This window comes from Penicillium roqueforti (genome assembly GCF_015533775.1).
Source record: "Penicillium roqueforti strain LCP96 04111 chromosome Unknown scaffold_11, whole genome shotgun sequence".
In the NCBI taxonomy this organism is placed as follows: domain Eukaryota; kingdom Fungi; phylum Ascomycota; class Eurotiomycetes; order Eurotiales; family Aspergillaceae; genus Penicillium; species Penicillium roqueforti.
This window is the reverse complement of record NW_024067575.1, coordinates 649,853-668,706: the sequence shown is the minus strand read 5'-3', so window position 1 is coordinate 668,706 and position 18,854 is coordinate 649,853. Positions and strand designations below refer to the sequence as shown.

The 18,854-nt window shown below is 50.4% G+C and overlaps 9 protein-coding genes across 9 annotated transcripts; 6 read left to right on the top strand and 3 right to left on the bottom strand.

Annotated features, from left to right (window-relative positions):
* Nucleotides 1–320: 320 nt before the first annotated feature.
* LCP9604111_5134 (exosome non-catalytic core subunit SKI6) lies at nucleotides 321–1,223 on the bottom strand (the record flags this gene model as incomplete). Its single annotated transcript, XM_039072911.1, has 2 exons — nucleotides 321–825; nucleotides 931–1,223. The coding sequence occupies 2 exons, from the start codon at nucleotides 1,221–1,223 to the stop codon at nucleotides 321–323; spliced, it is 798 nt and encodes a 265-aa protein (XP_038929105.1).
* A 522-nt stretch (nucleotides 1,224–1,745) lies between these two features.
* Nucleotides 1,746–4,863, top strand: LCP9604111_5133 (putative DNA excision repair protein (Rad26L); the record flags this gene model as incomplete). The annotated part of the gene is made up of 2 exons (XM_039072910.1): nucleotides 1,746–1,839; nucleotides 1,889–4,863. 2 exons carry the CDS (start codon nucleotides 1,746–1,748, stop codon nucleotides 4,861–4,863), a joined length of 3,069 nt encoding a protein of 1,022 aa, XP_038929104.1.
* A 200-nt stretch (nucleotides 4,864–5,063) lies between these two features.
* ssuA (RNA polymerase II subunit A C-terminal domain phosphatase) lies at nucleotides 5,064–5,930 on the bottom strand (the record flags this gene model as incomplete). The annotated part of the gene is made up of 1 exon (XM_039072909.1): nucleotides 5,064–5,930. The coding sequence occupies one exon, from the start codon at nucleotides 5,928–5,930 to the stop codon at nucleotides 5,064–5,066; it is 867 nt and encodes a 288-aa protein (XP_038929103.1).
* A 687-nt stretch (nucleotides 5,931–6,617) lies between these two features.
* LCP9604111_5131 (nicotinamidase) lies at nucleotides 6,618–7,392 on the top strand (the record flags this gene model as incomplete). The annotated part of the gene is made up of 2 exons (XM_039072908.1): nucleotides 6,618–6,686; nucleotides 6,736–7,392. 2 exons carry the CDS (start codon nucleotides 6,618–6,620, stop codon nucleotides 7,390–7,392), a joined length of 726 nt encoding a protein of 241 aa, XP_038929102.1.
* Nucleotides 7,393–7,874: 482 nt separating this feature from the next.
* On the top strand, nucleotides 7,875–8,806 carry LCP9604111_5130 (GIG1 family protein; the record flags this gene model as incomplete). Its single annotated transcript, XM_039072907.1, has 4 exons — nucleotides 7,875–8,145; nucleotides 8,202–8,381; nucleotides 8,436–8,620; nucleotides 8,669–8,806. 4 exons carry the CDS (start codon nucleotides 7,875–7,877, stop codon nucleotides 8,804–8,806), a joined length of 774 nt encoding a protein of 257 aa, XP_038929101.1.
* Nucleotides 8,807–9,362: 556 nt separating this feature from the next.
* On the top strand, nucleotides 9,363–11,232 carry LCP9604111_5129 (OSBP family protein; the record flags this gene model as incomplete). Its single annotated transcript, XM_039072905.1, has 9 exons — nucleotides 9,363–9,399; nucleotides 9,493–9,561; nucleotides 9,620–9,725; nucleotides 9,806–9,916; nucleotides 9,969–10,244; nucleotides 10,293–10,542; nucleotides 10,595–10,908; nucleotides 10,956–11,017; nucleotides 11,132–11,232. 9 exons carry the CDS (start codon nucleotides 9,363–9,365, stop codon nucleotides 11,230–11,232), a joined length of 1,326 nt encoding a protein of 441 aa, XP_038929100.1.
* Nucleotides 11,233–12,019: 787 nt separating this feature from the next.
* hosA (histone deacetylase HOS2) lies at nucleotides 12,020–13,534 on the bottom strand (the record flags this gene model as incomplete). Its single annotated transcript, XM_039072904.1, has 1 exon — nucleotides 12,020–13,534. The coding sequence occupies one exon, from the start codon at nucleotides 13,532–13,534 to the stop codon at nucleotides 12,020–12,022; it is 1,515 nt and encodes a 504-aa protein (XP_038929099.1).
* Nucleotides 13,535–14,379: 845 nt separating this feature from the next.
* On the top strand, nucleotides 14,380–15,356 carry LCP9604111_5127 (isocitrate lyase/PEP mutase family protein; the record flags this gene model as incomplete). Its single annotated transcript, XM_039072903.1, has 2 exons — nucleotides 14,380–14,514; nucleotides 14,574–15,356. 2 exons carry the CDS (start codon nucleotides 14,380–14,382, stop codon nucleotides 15,354–15,356), a joined length of 918 nt encoding a protein of 305 aa, XP_038929098.1.
* Nucleotides 15,357–17,177: 1,821 nt separating this feature from the next.
* Nucleotides 17,178–18,266, top strand: aspf4 (allergen Asp F4; the record flags this gene model as incomplete). Its single annotated transcript, XM_039072902.1, has 1 exon — nucleotides 17,178–18,266. One exon carries the CDS (start codon nucleotides 17,178–17,180, stop codon nucleotides 18,264–18,266), a length of 1,089 nt encoding a protein of 362 aa, XP_038929097.1.
* Nucleotides 18,267–18,854: the final 588 nt, after the last annotated feature.

Here is an 18,854-nt window from a genome sequence, read left to right as displayed (position 1 = left end):
TGGATCGAGATAGTATCGTGTTGATTGAAACTGAAGGGAAGCAGTACAAAATAAATGCAGGAGTAGAATAGAAGAGAGAATAGGAGATAGATAGAAGAGGGGAGCACTTCACCGTCACTCTGCCCTAATGGGAGCAATATGAGCAGGTTTATAGATTTGGCCCTAAAAACTTAGCGGCGAGGTGGTTTGAGCAAATTCTCGGATTTGGGCTGTAACTGGTAACATTAAACGTAAGACAGAGGGTATCAACTTGAACTATTCTCCCGTTTGAATCTCCTTTTTGATTTTGTTTGTTTTTTGATTTTTCTTTTTTTTTTGCGTCACCCCCGAGATCCTTTGATGACACCTTCCAACAACTCGCGGATCTGACTGCACCCATCGATCCCGACCGCCAACATTGTCTCAAGGTACGTAGCATGCACCTTAGACTCCATAGTAAGCACACACACCTTCATTGCCTCTTCATCGTCATCCATATTGTTCTCGCCAACGGGCACCGCTGTCGTCGTCGCAACAGTGAGCGAAGGCAGTTCCTGTTCTTCTGGAAGAGATAGGTCCAGCAGTGGGTCAAGCTCGTCGTGTCGCGGGTCACGCGGTGTAGAGGCGCTACCACTCATTCCTGCAGTACAGCCACAGAGTAGTCCTGGCATAGGGATTCCGGCGTCCACGAGCGCTAGGGTACAGGCATTGATCGCCGCGGCGAGCAGTGATCCATCGGCAGATAGAACGGAGATATGAATGCTGATTGTGCTGTGGGGATAGAGGTAGGTGTGGAGGTGAGACTGGAAGGTTGAGCGGATGATTGTACCGATTCGCGTTGATTGTCTGTAGTCCCCAGGAGATTAGCATTGGTTGTATCTAGTCTGGTGCTACTGTGACTATTTCCCTATAGCAGGAAGGTGCAATGGGGAAGCGTAAGAGGGTGCATACCTATCACTTCCACCGGCTCTCCGCTTGCGATCTACGCCGGCAAACCCAGCGACGTTGACATCCACCTCCACAACTGCATGGCCACTTCCTGCAGCACCACTATCTCCTCGGCGACCCTCGGCAGGGCCGTGGACAGAGCACATGATTGATGTGTTGCCCATGGACAAGTATGAGGAGCCCGAGCTGGCGGGGTTGGTTGAGATCTGAGCTTGGAGCAGGCGGAGTTCATTCCAGCGACGGCCATCAAGACGAAGCCGCGTCAGAGGGTATGTCGTCGAGGTGTCTAGCGGCATCTTTGCGGCTTTCTGATAAGAACGAGAGTTGTCTTGAGCGAAAAGAGGGTACGTCAAGCGGGAAGTCAAGCTTTATTTTGTGTTTTCTGTGGGCTTAGGTCAGTAGGGCGTTCCTTTATCGAGCAATGACAGACGTAGAATATTGTCTTCGACTTACGTTGACTTTGTCGCATATGCAAAGAATCGAATGCCAAACCAATGAGAGCATCTTTTTCTCTGGTTCTCTTGCACGTGACCATGTCGACCAACTCTATAAATCCAGAAAGAACCATTTCAACCACTTCTTTGAGCATTTAGGAGATATCAACAGAGACCCAATTCTTTTTGAGATAGAATAAAAAGCAGTTTACCACGCTCTATATTGAAGGATACTCAATTGAAGCTTTCTTGGGCGAACAGTTTCAAATTCACTACGTGGCCGTTATCGCGTGCCGTACTTGACGCTTTGTCGCGACAGTCTGGTACTCCCTTCGGCCTACGCTCTGTCACTATTTGAGTCGTATTTTCAGAAATGCAGAGAACATGGCTAATAACGAGGATACTGACGAGGCCATCATCATTGATTCAGATGATGACGACTTGGAGGTGACGCACTATGCAACTCCGACCGCTAGGGGTATGACACCTCTTCGACGCGTTTGACAGACAGCTCACATTCTCTCAAGACAGATTTTCCGGTCTGAAACACGGGGCTGATACACCGGTTAAACCTGAATCGTCGCGCACTCATCTTTCCGAGTCATCAAGTGCTGTAAAGATCCAGCCCGTGGACAGCGATGAGGATAATACCAACGATGGCGAGCTAGCGTACAAGAAGTTCAAGGAACGCAAATCCCTCAAGCGCAAACAAGATGCTGCAGCAACTCGCAAAGCCAAGGCGCCCAGGAGAGATGCAATCGTTGGTCGAATAAAACAAGAGCGGCCAACGCCTCGGCCAAAGCGGCCGTTGAAACAATGGGGCGAGGTATCTTCAGATGATGACCTAATGGAGAATACATTACCTGGATACCTCAAAAGCCGCCGCAGCCAGTTCGACCAGAAGCTCGAACATCTGAAAGATCATGGACTGAAGCTACCACCCACCTATGAGGATGTGGACTTCTCGGATGATGAACGGCTTGAAGAACTGCAAGAACGACCTGTCTTTCCGGATAATACCCGAAAGCAGGAGTACAAGGACATCCAACTTCCCTATTCGATGGGTATTATACCCGCCCCGATCGCCCAGTGGTTGCGGCAGTATCAAGTGGAAGGAGTTGCCTTTCTTCACGAGCTGTTTGTATACCAAAAGGGTGGCGTCTTAGGAGACGACATGGGTCTTGGAAAAACCATTCAGGTCATTGCTTTCTTAACCGCTGCCTATGGAAAAACAGGAGACGAACGGGACGCAAAGCGCATGCGAAAGATACGCAGATCGGACGACAGCGCTTGGTATCCACGTACACTCATCGTGTGCCCGGGAAGCCTTATCGCCAACTGGAAGGCTGAGTTTGCGTGCTGGGGGTGGTGGCATGTTGAAAGCTACCACGGGGATAACAAGGACCTTGCTCTCGATGCGGCGAAGTCAGGGAGGGTGGAAGTCCTGATTACAACATATACCACTTATATGAACAACAAAAACGCCGTCAATATGATTGAATGGGACTGCGTCATCGCAGATGAGTGCCACAAGATTAAGGAGCGCAAGTCGGGGACCACACAGTCTATGAACGAGATCAATGCGTTATGTCGGATAGGCCTCACCGGCACGGCTATCCAGAACAAATATGAAGAATTATGGACCCTTCTCAACTGGACTAACCCTGGTGTTCTGGGCCCGGTAAGCACCTGGAAGGCACAAATTTCGGAGCCACTGAAGATCGGACAATCGCACGACGCCACTCTGAGCGAGCTCAGCCGAGCACGAAGAACAGCCAAGAAGCTGGTTGAGAATTTACTTCCACAATTTTTCATCAGGAGGATGAAGTCCTTGATCGCGGATCAGCTGCCCAAAAAGGTCGATCGGGTTGTCTTCTGTCCTCTGACTGAGACACAAGCCGAGGCCTACGAGAATTTCCTTGACAGTGACATTGTCGATTATATCAAGACATCTACAGAACCATGCGATTGTAGGTCAGGCAAGAAGGCCGGCTGGTGTTGTCGCCGCTTTATCCCCGATAGGGACCCTCCAACCTGGCAATCCTATGTGTTCCCTGCTATTAATGTGCTTCAAAAGCTCAGTAATCATCTGGCAATTCTAATCCCACAAGGAGCAGACCCGAAGGAGAAGCAGGAAAAAGATAGAGATTATCTGGAACTTGCGCTGCCTGAACAATGGGAAGACCTTTACCGCTCGCGCGACTCGATCGTCAATTACGCGAACCCTGAGTTTTGCGGCAAGTGGAAGGTTCTACGGAAGTTACTTAAGTGGTGGCATTCGAATGGGGACAAAGTCCTCATCTTCTCGCATAGCGTGCGTCTTCTCAAGATGTTGCAAATGTTGTTTCATCACACTAGCTACAACGTCAGCTACCTGGATGGATCTATGAGTTTACCTGACCGTTCAAAGGCTGTAGACGAGTTCAATGCCGACTCGCGACAGTTTGTTTTCCTAATATCAACCAAGGCCGGTGGTGTTGGGTTGAACATCACCTCGGCAAACAAGGTGGTAGTCGTTGATCCAAACTGGAACCCATCCTACGACTTGCAGGCCCAGGATCGGGCCTACCGCATAGGACAACTTCGCGATGTGGAAGTCTTCCGGCTCATATCTGCCGGTACAATTGAAGAAATCGTCTACGCTCGACAGATCTACAAGCAGCAACAGGCAAACATTGGATACAATGCAAGCTCCGAGCGTCGGTACTTCAAAGGCGTCCAAGAGAAGAAAGACCAAAAGGGTGAAATATTTGGACTGAAGAATTTCTTCGGATATCAGAACACAAACATCGTTCTGCGCGATATCGTCAACAGAACAAATGTCGCCGAAAGCCGTGCGGGGGTACAGGTCGTGGACATAGACCTCAAAGCTGAAGAAGAAGGCCACGACTACACCGACCGACCAATGAAATCCGAAGACGAAGCAATGAGCCAAATCGCGGCGATGATCTGCGGCGAGGACGAAGAAAAAGACCACAAGCCTCCCGCCGGTCTTCCAATGGCAACACCGCATAAGCACGACCCCGTTCAAGCGATTCTGGCAAGCGCAGGCGTGGAATATACCCATCTCAATAACGAAGTGATCGGTTCCTCGCGTGTTGAGGAAGATCTCAGTCGTCGTGCGGAACTTGCTCCAAATGACACGACAGGTGACCGTCAGGTCTTCATGTCCTCGCAGCCTTACTCTCAGCCAACGGAGCAACCTGTGCGATTCAAGTATCATCCTCCGGGGGATGTCATACGTCGCCAGTTTTGTAGTATGGCGCGGCGGTTTGGGTACGCTGACGCTACGGAGTTTGCGCTCGTTGTTGAGGGCATGACCCAGGCGCAGCGGCGAGCTTGTCTCGATCAGTGGTATCGAGAGAGAAGAGAGAAACTACTTTCTGCGGATCAAAACACTAAGGAGGAGATCAAAGACGAAAATGTTTCTAAGGAGGATATGGATGAGGATGAATGGATCAAAGATGACAAGGGTCCCAAGGAGGATAGTCCGAGTCTTTAAGTGGTTTTGCTTTCGTTGTTGTTCCTTCTTGCGCGATACCCCTTTCTGGTTGTATAACTAGTTGTATAACATGCATGAAATAATACGATACTGGACCACACTCGCTATATGGAACCTGTAAATCGTTGGTATTAAACCATTCTCTTAGTATGGCTGTAGGTAAATAGATACCCATGCAAGATCACAACATAGGCGGGGAATCAAAGCCAAGCCAAAGTCCACAATGCCGGTAAATTGGGATATCGTTCTTGCCAATCCGCCAATATCTCAGGGACCTTCTCGTCAAAGCTCTGGCGGGCAGGGCCAGTCCCGTTTGCCCAGCCCTCAGAGCCATGAACAAGATGCTCAGCAACAGCAGCCTCATTCAGATGATTGGCCAGATCAAGAATCGCCTTTCCACCAGTCAAGGCCTCCTCGTGGTTATCCTTGATATCGACATTGAAGACATGAACGGGGTAATTGAGCGTGTTGCCCTTATTCATCAAATCGTCAACAACAGCATCCCAACAGCGCTCTTCACAGGTGATGATGACATCGACGACTCCACCCTCCGTTCCGATCGCACCCTTGTCGCCCTTGGAGAGGTTGTCGATGCGCGGGACGCCAGGGACCCAGTCCTGGAACCGCTCGGGCCCCCACTTCAGCTGGCGGTTGCGGTCGAGCATGTTCAGGATGCCGTTGCCGCGGTACAGACGCTCGTCTTTGCTGCACAACTCTTCGTACATCTGGTTGTAGGAGGTCGTGTTGAAGCTGTACACGTTTGGTTGGGTGATTGATGGGCCGGGGAGACGGACGAGGGAGCCTGTGCCGAAGGATATCACGGGGAAGGCTGTTGGGGCACCGGAGAGCTGGAGATGGGCTTCCATTGAGCGGTTGTTGTTTGAGGCGCAGACTGTGCAGAACTTGAGCTTGTACGAGTCTGTTGCTGCGCCAGCCGGGTTGGCTGTTTCTAGGGCTTGGGCTGCTGAGGCCATGTCGGTTTGTGTGGATGTCTCTGGTGGTGGAGGGGGAGGAGGAGGTTGGGGAGTTGAAGTCCCCGAGTTTGTTCGGCGGGGATCATATGCCATTTTGATGGAAGACTATGGAGATGATAATAGAGAGAGAGAGACTAAGGGGTTGTTGTTTCTAGAGGGATTTTGGAAGTCGATGATCATGGGGGTTTTTTGAGATTACAATATTCTGTTGACTATCAGACGCGTTAGCAGCTGATTTGAGATTGTTTTTTTGTGACATGAAATGTGATAACACAAGTTCAGAAAAAAAGCGTATATGAATTTATCCGCATAGCAAAAGCTCAGACAGCTCCAATAATATATTCATCAGGTTGAGGGAAGGAGAAGGTGACACAGCACACATACCTTGTAGTTATCACTCATTATCCAGTTCAAATGATTATGGGGCCGTAGCCCTGGGAGAGGAGAGAAGAGCAATTTTGGTGAAGGTTGAAAAGCTTCGTTTTGTTAGTGCCCTGGATTAGTCATGTAGTTACCGCCTGTTATTCCGCCTGGATAGAAGAGCTAACGGGGTAATATTCTGCCGGACAAATATCATTGAGGTATCTTGAATCTGTTGTAAACATCGTCCTTTTACAGATATCTCTATCTTATAAGGCCTCTGTCACACTTTTCACTTTTGTTTACTCTTAGGGTATCCATCAATATTTAACTTCTCAAAGCTTTTGAATTCCTCTATATTCCTGTCCATAACCTCTATCAACAGATCTCTACCCCACATCTATCAAAAAGGAGACTCAAATGGCAGCAAATAGTACTATCAAACCAGCCCTGATTGTGGTGGACATGCAAGAGGATTTCTGCCCTCCAGTGAGTTGGATAAGTACACTACTAGGTCACACATACTAATCAACAGTAGCATGGGTCACTCGCCGTGACAGGAGGCCGCAGCATTGCCTCGATAATCAACACTCTACTTGCAAAGCCGGGATTTGTCGTGCGCATCATGACCAAAGACTACCATCCAAAGGACCATATCTCATTTGCCAGTAATCACCCAGGGCCTGACAATCAGCCCTTTTCTTCATTCGTCACAATGAAGAATCCCGCTCGAGGAAAGGAATCAGAAACAAAACCACAGCAACTCTGGCCAGTTCACTGCGTGGCTGGTACCCCCGGCGCAGAAATTATCCCAGAGATTGACACCTCTAGCGAACATCTAGTTGTTCGCAAAGGCATGCGCCCGGAAGTCGAGATGTACTCTGTGTTTGCTGATGCTTTCGGAAACTGTGACCATGGAACCAACGCACATTCGGTCAGTCTAGATGTTACCGCGGCTCTCAGGGCTCAAGGCGTTACAGATGTATTTGTTGTGGGCTTGGCTGGGGATTATTGTGTCAAGGCTACAGCTCTTGATGCTGCGAAGGTTGGATTCAAAAGCTGGGTTGTCGAGGAGGGAACAAGATGTGTCGTGCCTCCTGCTTGGGATTCTGTTAAGGAAGAACTTGAGACTGCGGGGGTGTCTATTATCTCTATGGACGACCCTATCATCAAGGAGCTAGGAGGGAAGAGTTGATATGTCTTATTTCTCATCTTGCTTTTACCACGCAGTTTTCCCTTCCAAGTGTTTATTTTTCCGTGTCTTGTGTCTAATATGGATTCAAGTTCTATGCTACCGGCCTTAGATATCTATTGTGTAGATATTATGAAGGTGCTATAGATAGATACTGTATTTTCACGTGAATGTGTTACTTTACCCTGTGTGGCGGTATTCTCAATTCTTGATTTCCACAGTCTGTGGTTAAATTGAAGACCACAAACCACCGATATGTATACTTGAAACAATTCCAATGTCCGTAATCAGTCAGTACAATAAGATCGCCGGTGGGTACATGATCGACAAGCAACTGCCAGAAACGTCTTGACTTCATACCCCCTTTCCGCACTACTGCAGAGTGACGTCGTGTCAAGGGGGGATTCACCACTCAGCATACAACATAGAATATCATATTTCACTACAGGCCGAACTAGATCAGTTCAAAACTCAATCTGCGCGCAATGCTGCACTCCAGGCGGCCATCAATGCCCGCCCCAATCGGTACCCTCGACGAGAAATCGACCGACACCGATGAGGCAGCCCTACACTTCCACGATCACAGCCAGGCCTCTGGAAGTCTCCCATATTGGCTCGTCAATTTACCTCGGTCGCAATGGACTGCCGAGTGTCCTAGTTTTCTACGTGACCAATCTCCGAAGAATATCAAATGCCTCTCAATCCCTGATTGCCGGTATACCCGACAGGACTGGGAGGAAGTGAAGGAGATCATAGGTACAGCTGCTGGTTGGGTGATTAGTGATATACTTAACTAACTACAACTTGCATAGGAACCAACCGGATCGACCGGTTCCAGCGGGTCCCAAGCGAGCTGCGCAAGTATCTGGAATACATGGCGCATATCAAAGCGGAGTATACATCCGTGATGAGATTTGTGGTCAAGGAAAGGCTGGGCTGGGGGGATAATTGGGAAGAGATCAAGCCTAGAGGTGGCCCTTTCGAATACGAGGGTATGGCGCAGGTCACCGGGTCTAGAACGCGTGAAATACTAATTGTCTGTATAGAGGATATCCGAATCATATACAATGACTGGCCATATGGTGTTGCCAAGGATATCATCCACTTGGTAGTGTGGACCAAGTTCGAGCTGGAAGATGACCCAACCACAGATGACCTAATGGCAAGCACACGAGCGGCCATAGAGAGCTATGTGCAGGACACATTTTGCTCTCGGGTACCACCCGAACAGGTATGGGGGCTTAGTCGGCATGAAGATGATGAAAGGCTGACAACATAGGTGGTCTGGTTCAAGAACTGGAAGTCACTCAAGTCGGTCCCCGGGATTGAACACTTCCACGTCATGCTCCATCGTCCCGATATGGCATTTGTCAGGGAGATCACCCGCGGAGATGTACCTCTGATTGAACGGCTATGATGTCTGTGTCTGTGGGTTAGAGAAGAGAGAGAAGAGAGGGAGGATAGAGGGAAGAGGGAGAGAAAAGAAAGATTCTCCTTTCCTTGGGTATAACTTAGGTACCAAGCATAAGATACATATGCAGCCCAAGGAACGGGTACATCCTGTAGTCCCCGCCAAGCCAGATGCCCCTCACTGACGATCTTGGGGAATGAGATGTAAAGGAGTGTATTCATCTTGAAGGAGAGGTCAGAGAAATACGTCACTAGCCCTGAGCATTTGCATGTGTAATTTGCATTTCGCATATCTTTTTGGATATCTTGTTGTGTAATTTTTAGTGTCGTTCTTAGTGTCTTTTTCAATTTTTTCCCTTTGAACTACGCAAATCCGTTTTTTTGCCCTTTTTCCACTTCTCCATAGTAAAAAAAGCCCGTTCCCGAAATTTCCGCCCCAAGTCAGCTGTCTTGGGTTTCAGACGTTCTCTTTTTGTGTTTTGGTTTTCTGGTTCTTCTTTATATTTTCATAAATGTTTGAAAGCTTAAAGGGCTTTTCGTATAATTCACTTCCGAACGCAGCCATGCCTGTCCCGCATCTCCGCCGTACCTCCCAGGCCAGTGAGTTTGACCCTTCTTATCCCTTTGTCATACATCCAATACATTCAAAGCATTTCAACATGGCAATCAACATGGCAACTAACGCCAATCTAGGCAGATCATCTATGGAAGATTCTCCGGCAAGTGGGGAGGATGAGGTGGTTGAGCCAGAGCAGGGAAATGGTGCGTCCAAACCCTCGATACCCCCCAGACACACAACTGACTTGATATGCCTGGGCAGTTCTTTCACATATCATTTCTCAGCTACGGCCTGGCGCCGACCTGAGTCGGGTCGTCTTGCCGACATTCATCCTCGAGCCTCGGTCTATGCTAGAGCGGATCACCAAGTGCGTTCACACCCCTCCAAGCAGGGAGCTTGGAGCTACCTAATATTTAGATATATCGATTAACACAACGGTCTTACTAGCTTCATGGCGCACCCTGAAACGCTCCTCCCGATGTCAGAGATCGAGGACCCGGTCGAGCGCTTTGTCTCCGTGGTCAAATTTTACCTGAGTGGATGGCACATCAAACCACAGTATGTCGCCCGCTAGCTGTCTGTCTAGGAACACATACTAATACCCACATAGAGGAGTGAAGAAGCCGCTCAATCCCATTCTTGGAGAGACTTTTACCTGCTACTGGGACTATCCCGACGGAACCCGCGCCTACTACATCTCCGAACAGACCTCCCACCACCCGCCAAAGTCGAGCTATTTCTTCGCAGCGCCGGACCATAAGATTCGCATTGATGGAACACTCAAGCCCCGCAGCAAGTTTTTGGGCAACTCCGCGGCCAGTATTATGGAAGGTATTGCCATTCTGCGCCTGATGAGCCACGGGGATAAAGAAAAGGGTGAACGATAGTATGTTGCGCCGCTTTCTACGGACTTTCAGGCACTAACCAAAACCAGTATTCTAACCCAACCCAATATGTATGCGCGCGGCATTCTATTCGGAAAAATGAAGTATGAGCTTGGCGATCACAGCTACGTGCGTTGTCCCGAGAACCACCTCGTGGCCGATATCGAGTTCAAGACCAAGGGATATTTCTCCGGCACTTATAACGCAATTGGGGGAACTATCAAGAATGAAAAGACCGGGGAGGTGTTATATGAACTCTCCGGATTGTGGAATGGGGAGATGTATCTGAAAGATGTCCATGTACGCTCCGCCTTCCGAGGTTTCTTCCCGATTCAACGCTGACCCAGAGCAGACCCACAAACAAGACGTTTTGTTCGACGCGAGGCACGCGAAGCATTCGCCTCCGTTGGTCCGCCCCATAGACCAGCAAGGAGACCGGGAATCGCAACGGCTATGGCACAATACGGTTGAAGCGATTGTGGCCCGGAACCATATACTTGCAACGGACGAAAAAACCAAGATCGAAGACCGCCAACGAGACGAGACTGCGAAGCGCGCCGACGAGGGAATCGACTGGCACCCTCGCCTTTTCCGTGCCGTCCAAGGCGGCCCTGGCGGCCCGGATGAAGGCGAAGAAGACCTCGACTGGATAATCAATGCTCAAATGTAAGCACGAATGCTCCAGCGGTTAACACAATAACTGACAGTCCCAGCGACATGCAAAATCCCCAGGTCGCCACCGAGCAGATACTATCCATCGTTCCCATCGTCCAAGGTCAGAAGGAGTCATCCCAATTTCAAATACCGCCGCATCATCCCCACCCTATCGCTCCCGCGAACTAGGATATCAGGCATATCCCTCCACAACCAGCTAATGCCGCACCCGCAGACTCCGAGACGAAAACAACTGTCCACCAGAGCATCGTGGAACGGAAAGATAGTCAAACATCAGAAGAGGAGCAGTTTGTAGACGCCCAGGAAACCTCCTAAGTCAACCCCCAAAGCCCCATTGCGTCCGACTCCCAACCCCCGGGCCCCCAATCCATGCTATCACCGACCCAATCCAACTCGGTCGGTTGCGAAGGTCGCCTTTTTTTCTCACTCTCACATCTGAATGATCCCGGAGTATTGTCACACTCCCTCTCTTCCTCTCTTCCTATCTTCCTCTCATTCTGCCATGACGTAGTCAACCTGCGCAGAAATCCCCAGCACAACCACAACTCGAGGCGACGGCACGACCCATTGTGATAGCCCTCTCTGCCCCTCTGATGTTTCAACACAGCGTTTTTCTCGGTCATCATGCCGCTCCTATTGCTGGATACCCGATCTGATTTTATTTAAAAATTCAAAAATTTTCAAAATTATATCTCAACTGAACCTGGGCACATACATCTCTAAGGGATATGGAAGAGATACGTAGCAAGGTTTTAATGCAGCGTTAAGGAGACATAAAACAATAGAACAAACAAGAGTCACGGGAATCTGAAAGGATTTTATACACTTAGGACCTGGAATCTTCAATCTCTGATAAATCTCCCCATTTGCTCAAGTCCGTAGTATTGACTGATCGATTAAATTTGCGTCTTCTCTGTCCGTTACTATACAAAGCTCTCCTAGAAGAGAGGGATATCACAATAGATGGCAACCACCCATGCCAATATTACCATACAAAGACAACCGAAACTCCCCTCCGTTATCCGAATACATACAAAACGCCGCGTCAAACCATTCTTTTGTCCTAGGAGGACTTGCCGTCATAAAGCCGCACTGGGAAAGCTCATGAATACAGTTCCCCCCTGGATCCAGCTCCACGCTCCAGATCCCGCCGCCGATTAGGCCGCGGGATAGCACCAGCAGAGCCAGTATAAGCCAAGCCAGAACCAGCCGCCGCCGCCGATGCAGCAGACATCGACCCACCGCCCTCATATTCCTCCATCTCCTCCTCAACCCGAAGCGTCTCCTCCTCAATCTCCTTCTCGGTATCCTCACGCAAACCCAATATGTCCGGGGGTATAAAGCTCATCTGGACACTAGGCGCGCCCTTGATATACCTCAGCTGCTCATGGACGGCCTCAACAAGGCCCTCCAGGTACGCGCGAGGATTCTTATTATCAAGCTTTCGCATCTCCGACAGGGGCGGGAAGAGTGAGAAATCAGGGCCGAAGTGGTTACGGAAGGCGACAGATTCCGGGATCACGGGGTCGATCATGTTTTCTGCCTCGAGCAAAATCGAGGTCTCGTGCGCCCACGCACGCGAGACGTTGCGCGGGGTGTAGCCACCGCCGCCAACGACCATCATGGGCAGCTTGAAGGTCTTGGCGTATGCGACACAGGCGCCGTGCGCGCGCACGTTCAGGTTGAAGCAGCCTAGTCGGTCGCAGCCCAGACTGTCGGCGCCGCATTGTAGGACGATTGCGCCTGGTTGGTAGGTTTTCATACATGCACCGATTACCTCTTTGAATAGTGCTATGTAGGACTCGTCATCGATGCCGTCGTTGAGCGGGACGTTGATGGCGTGGTGGGCGCCTGGGTTGAGTGGGTGTGCGGGGCCTGTGTCTTCGCGTGCACCGGTGCCCGGGAAGAAGTTGTCTTTGTCGTATTTGTGAAAGGAGACTGTGAGCACGCGGTCGGTTGACCAGAAGGCCTGCTCAACGCCGTCACCATGGTGTACGTCGATGTCGATGTACATGACGCGCGGGTGGTGGCGGAGGAGCTGGAGTGTGCCGAGGACAATATCGTTGACGTAGCAGAAGCCGCTGGCTTCGGCCTTTTTGGCGTGGTGGAGGCCACCGGACCAGTTGATTGCAATGTCGGATTGATTGTTGCAGAGCTTGCGCGCGGCGTCGACAGTGCCGCCGGCGTATAGCGAGCTGTAGCTGTACAGTCCGTCGAAGATGGGGCAGTCGTCGCCGAAATTGAAGCGCACCACGTTATCTGCCTGATCGGGGTTGTCCATGTCGCCGGGAATGATCTGTTGGAGGAAGTCGAGGTAGTCTCTCTCGTGGAAGTCGGCCATTTCCTCGTAGGTCGCTGCGCGCGCAAGATACAGATCCATGGCGTGGTGCATGCCGTATGCCATGACGAGCTGTTTAGTAAGTGTGAGGCGCCATGGCTTCATTGGATGTGACTGGCCGAAGTGGTAAGGCTCGACGGCTGGATTGGCATGCCATGATACCCGGTAACCTTGTGGACGAGCTATTTGTAGGTTTTGAAGCTCGGCGAGGGACTTGTAGTCGACGGTGAGGGTCGGGGCGGGCGGTGCATATTCTTGAACGACGGAGGAGCGAGCCATCGAGGGAGTATTTGGGAAACGACAGAGGATCAAAGGATTGGCGCTAAGTTCATTTTAGATGGGCCAAATGGAATTCGAGATGAAACCGCAGGAAGTTCATGACTAAGCGAATCTGCGGGGTGGCCAAAGATCGCCATGTTTAGTCTATGAAAGGAAGGAACAGACAAACAGGAAGGAGCAAAGCACCTAGGCAGTTTTCAATTGAAACGGAAGATAGAAGAGCTTCTCAATTGACATCAATTGCCTACATCACAACTATAAATTATACTTTGCCTATAGTGAAAACTATTCTGTACTGTCCCGGTAGTGCCCCGCTTGAATTGCTGGAGCTCATTGTAGCCCTAGGTCTGCGTATTCAACGTTGCTCCGTTTGAGTTCCTCCTGTGATGATTGTGGCATTAGGAGATATCAGGCGATCCTTGGTATATTCCAAGGTTAATTCACAATACCGCAACAATCGATATCTGGTAATCACAACTACACCGACGATCTTCGCTGAATCAATAAGTCTACATAGGTATCTAAGCTACCCTTGTGTTTAGGATGTTGATGTAAAGGATATGGCACTTCGGGGCGATATCGGCCGCGTGGCTCTAGATAAGTGGAGAGTGCACATCATCCAGGGATTGTAATTGCCCGAAAGAACTCACTGGTGGAGAAGTGATGGTCCAAGGCTGGTATCACATGTCCTACCGCCGGAGAGAAAGCTATTTGCACGGCTCGTTCCTGAGGTGAACATATATCAGCCCCGAGTCTTCACTTAGACAATAACTATACGGATATCGGATTAGCCGGCAAGCCACTACATCACTACTGGTTCTGTTTCTTAGTATACGACAACAATCATGGCTCTTCCATCGGCAGCAACCAGCCTGCGGCGATCACTGCAAGATCCCCAAGTATTCATCACAGCCCCAGGAGTATATGACGGAATGTCCGCACGACTAGCACTGGCAGCAGGCTTCGACGCACTATACATGGTATGCAATGCAAGATGACCAAGGCATCCTCATCCAAGCCCCGAGCTGACACCAACCAGACAGGTGCCGGAACAGCAGCCTCAGTACATGGCCAAGCAGACCTCGGAATCTGCACGCTGAACGACATGCGGGCGAACGCGGAGATGCTCGCCAATCTCTCACCGCGAACACCGCTGATCGCCGACGCCGACACCGGCTACGGCGGGCCGATCATGGTAGCCCGCACGACAGAACAATACGCACGGTCCGGCGTGGCGGCCTTCCATATCGAAGACCAGGTACAGACGAAGCGGTGCGGGCACCTCTCCGGCAAGCAGATCGTCGACACGAAGACCTATATCAGTCGCATCCGGGCGGCTGTGCAAGCGCGCGAGCGCATAGGTAGCGATATCGTGATCATTGCGCGGACGGACTCGCTGCAGCAGCACGGCTATGAAGAGAGCTTGGCGCGGCTGCGGGCGGCGAGGGATGCGGGCGCGGACGTCGGGTTCTTAGAGGGCATCTCTTCGCGGGAAATGGCTCGTCAGGTTGTAGCTGACCTGGCGCCGTGGCCTTTGCTGTTGAATATGGTGGAACATGGGTCCACGCCTTCGATTTCTGCCAAGGAGGCCAAGGAGATTGGTTTCCGTATTATCATCTTCCCGCTTGCGACTTTGGGCCCGGCTCTTGTGGCTATGCGGGAGGCACTGGAGAAATTGAAGAGTGATGGCTTGCCTGGTCTCGACAAGGAGTTGACTCCTCGGATGTTATTCAGGGTATGCGGGCTGGATGATAGCCTCGAGTTGGATGCGGCCGCTGGTGGTGTGGCGTTTGAGGGTGGCGTGGATATCGGAGATGAATGAACGGAAGACCACCGCCTACCAGACCCGGTACCGGAGTGAGATATTGTGCACATTGAACATTGGCAACTTCCCCTTAAGAGTATCGGCCTGGACTTATGTAGTACCGTCTCCACCAGTCGTATGACTCTATTTTCGCATTCAGCCACATTCATTAGTAGGAAGTAGCTGATTCTTTGAAGCGTTTCTCGAATTATCATCTAATTAAATCTACTAAATTTTATATGTGGCTTTCTTTTGTGGTTAGGGTAATTTGACAGGTAGATTTAATTTCCTATAACCAATAGGACAAATTGCAGATCGACCGAACCGAGGATCCTCCCGGGTCGACCTTGGTTTTGTTTATTTACCCCGAGATTTCTACTTCGTACGGTTTCCTACAACAAGGATTTTAAGAGTGAGGAAATTTAGAGTCCAAGTGTGTACATATGTATTCAAGGGTCGTGGGTACCTGCATTAAGTGAGGAGTCTGCCAGGGACTGGCTCCTGCACGAATTAGCCCTAATGTTTCAGGAAACGCCTGTGGCAACAAAATGCCCTTGGTGTACCGTAAATACGGACTCAAAAATACACGATATAGGTACGATGCACTACTTCCTCCGTACACCTATGGAGCCGTGGCAAGCCAAGCGCGCTTAAAGTTTCAATGAGTCTAAACAGATGAAACCGCTTCACGGCCAGCCCCAGTTTGCCGAGTTGGAAGGTCTGGATCCCCGAGGGGCCAGTTTCTGCGTGCCATTATGGAGACAATCAGGAGACTCGTCATGTGGGTGGGGAAGGGCTAAGACGCTACCGGTGAATATATGAAATATGTTGTAAGTGTGTGCCTTACAGAAAATATCCATCGGCCGTGTAGGGGGTCTGGCCGCAGATCAACGGCAGAGATTGACTTTTTTATGCGCATATCATTGGGTCCGATGGGCAGGGCGAGGACAATCCTCATTAATTGCAACAAGAATTGTAATGGAAGAACTAAGGAGTAGATAGGCATGGGTTGGGTAGGGACATAGATGTTAGTTGCCCATTGTCCACGTATTTGTACACGATGCGGTGATGAGTTGTCTCCATTAAGATTGCCTTGAGATTCGTAACACAGTTTAGATCCTTGCTGTGCCCTTCGCCGATTGGTTTATGTGGAGATTTCCGGACGACGGGGATATTAAAGTACATGCGTAAGTTTTTATGTACACGTATGTTATACAGAAACCTTGGTCATATTGCTTATAGAAGTATCAATGTTGGGCTCTGGTGCAGTGTATCGAGATGACTATCCAGCATTCCGATCACGCACGTGTTTGGCATTAGGCAACTATACAACATAGAACACTATCAATCCCAATAATAGGACGCATAATAATAGAACATACGGGGTACGGAGTACTCCGTATGCGAATTATATAGAAATAATAATACAACATACTGAATAGGAGAAATCCCCCTATCCCAAGTCACGAATACCTGCACAGCCGCGATGAGAGGCATAGTATAGAGAAGTACCCAGTACCAAGGAAACAGAGTCTGGGCCCTGGGCAGCCCACCAATCAAATCACCCAAAACAACGCACGGCCAGGAACCGCCAGGAACCAGCCAATAATAAATGGCGTACCCCTGATATTCTGGAGCCTTTTCGGGTTTGGGTTCAGGTCCCAGCCTGACCCGTTATTGTGTAACTTGGTATTGTACTAATAGTCTCTAGTCCCCCTAGTCCACTTTGTTCTCTTCTTCTCTCTTCACTCTCACACACATTCATTTGAATTGAATTTTCTTCTCGTCGAGCGTCCTTTTCGCTCAAGTCACTCATTTTCAAGTTATTCAATTCCCAAGATGCATTTCTCCAACTCCATGCTGTTGATGACGGCGCTGACCGCTGGGTCGGCTGTCGCTCGTCTTCATGGCCACGACCGCCGTCACGCCCACCCCAGAGATGTCAACGTCGCAGTCCAGCCCGCTGTCACTGCTGCTGCCGAGGTTGCCAATGTTGATAAGCGTGGCGAGGAGGTCTTCGCTACCATTGACGGCAAACTCGTCTCCTGGATCAACAACTGGTTCGGCGACGAGACCTCGACTGCCTCCTCGGAGGCTGCTGAGGCCACCGAGTCTGTCGCTGCTGCCACTTCCACTGCTATTTCCTCCGCCGAGGCCACCTCGACCGCCAGCGCCACCGCCGTTGCCTCCAGCTCCTCCAGCTCCAGCTCCTCCAGCTCTTCCTCCAGCTCCTCCAGCACCTCCAGCTCTTCTAGCTCTAGCAACTGGGCCAGCTACCCCTCCGATGGCGTTTACTCCACCACCGGATTCGGTGCCTCCACTGCCAGCAAGCGCGTTGGCACCCTCGACTGGGACTACATCGGCAACGTCGGCAGCCCTTGGGGTAGCAACATCATCCGTGTCGAGGAGGACACTGCCAGCGAGTACAAGCACGTTATCCGATTCGAGAACGACAACGACAATGCCTGGACCGTCACCATGTGGAACTCGTACGGCCCCACCGGCGGTCTGAACGGTTTCTGGAGCCCCAACTCCGCTCTGACCTTCACCGTTGAGCCCGGCCACAGCACCTTCGTCGCCATCGATGACAACTCCCAGGGTGGTTGGGGTGCCGCCGAGGGCGAAGGTCTCCCTACCAACACCGTCGGCGAGTACGCCTCCACCTGGGGTGAATTCGACATGAGCAACACCCAGAACGACGGTTACTCCGGCTGGGATGTCTCCTGCATCATCGCTGAGCTTGCTGATCTCGATATTGCTGGTATGCAGATTTGCAACCACGAGGGTGCGAAGTGCTCCTCCATCTCCAGCGGTGCCTCCAGCGTTGTCAGTGCCTACACAGCCGCCGACCAGGGCAAGACCGACAAGGCCATTGCCCAGTCCGCTGGCCCCGTCCGTCTTGTTGTCAACCTGGGCTGGTCGTCTTAAATCGTCCATGCTCTTTTTATTTTTTATTTTTTTTTCAGCACCTCCCATTTCTAACAATCTTATCTTCTCTACCGAGATTTCGTCTTTCTTGCGCAAATGGTTCAACGCCGAAGGTGTCTTTGTATCTTTCCCCTGATTCGGTGTGTGCGTGCGCAGGTCGCTTGCCCCAGCAACCATCCTGGCCACACATCCTTCCACCTTCGAGCGGCTCTTCGACGGCTACCTTTTTTTTGCCGTTGACGTTCTCATACATATCTTTGTGGTCATGATTGCCTCCATCGTCTTTTTCTCTGTACATATACCATCTGAAGCATCTGATTTGAGAGTTGATATCATTTCCTTTATCATTTCATCTAGAACTGGTTACTATATATACTTTATTTACTTAACGGCCATTGGGCCCCGATACCTATGGATATCTAAATATACCATCCATTCACTATTCTGTCTGTTCGTCTCGCCGGATCATTAGTGTCGAGGCCTATTCGTCAGTCATAAACCTGAAACAAACCTTATCTATTTCAAGTCTCACCTACCTTAAAGCTGATGTGCATGATCCTTCGGCACTATCTGTATGTCTTGCATGAA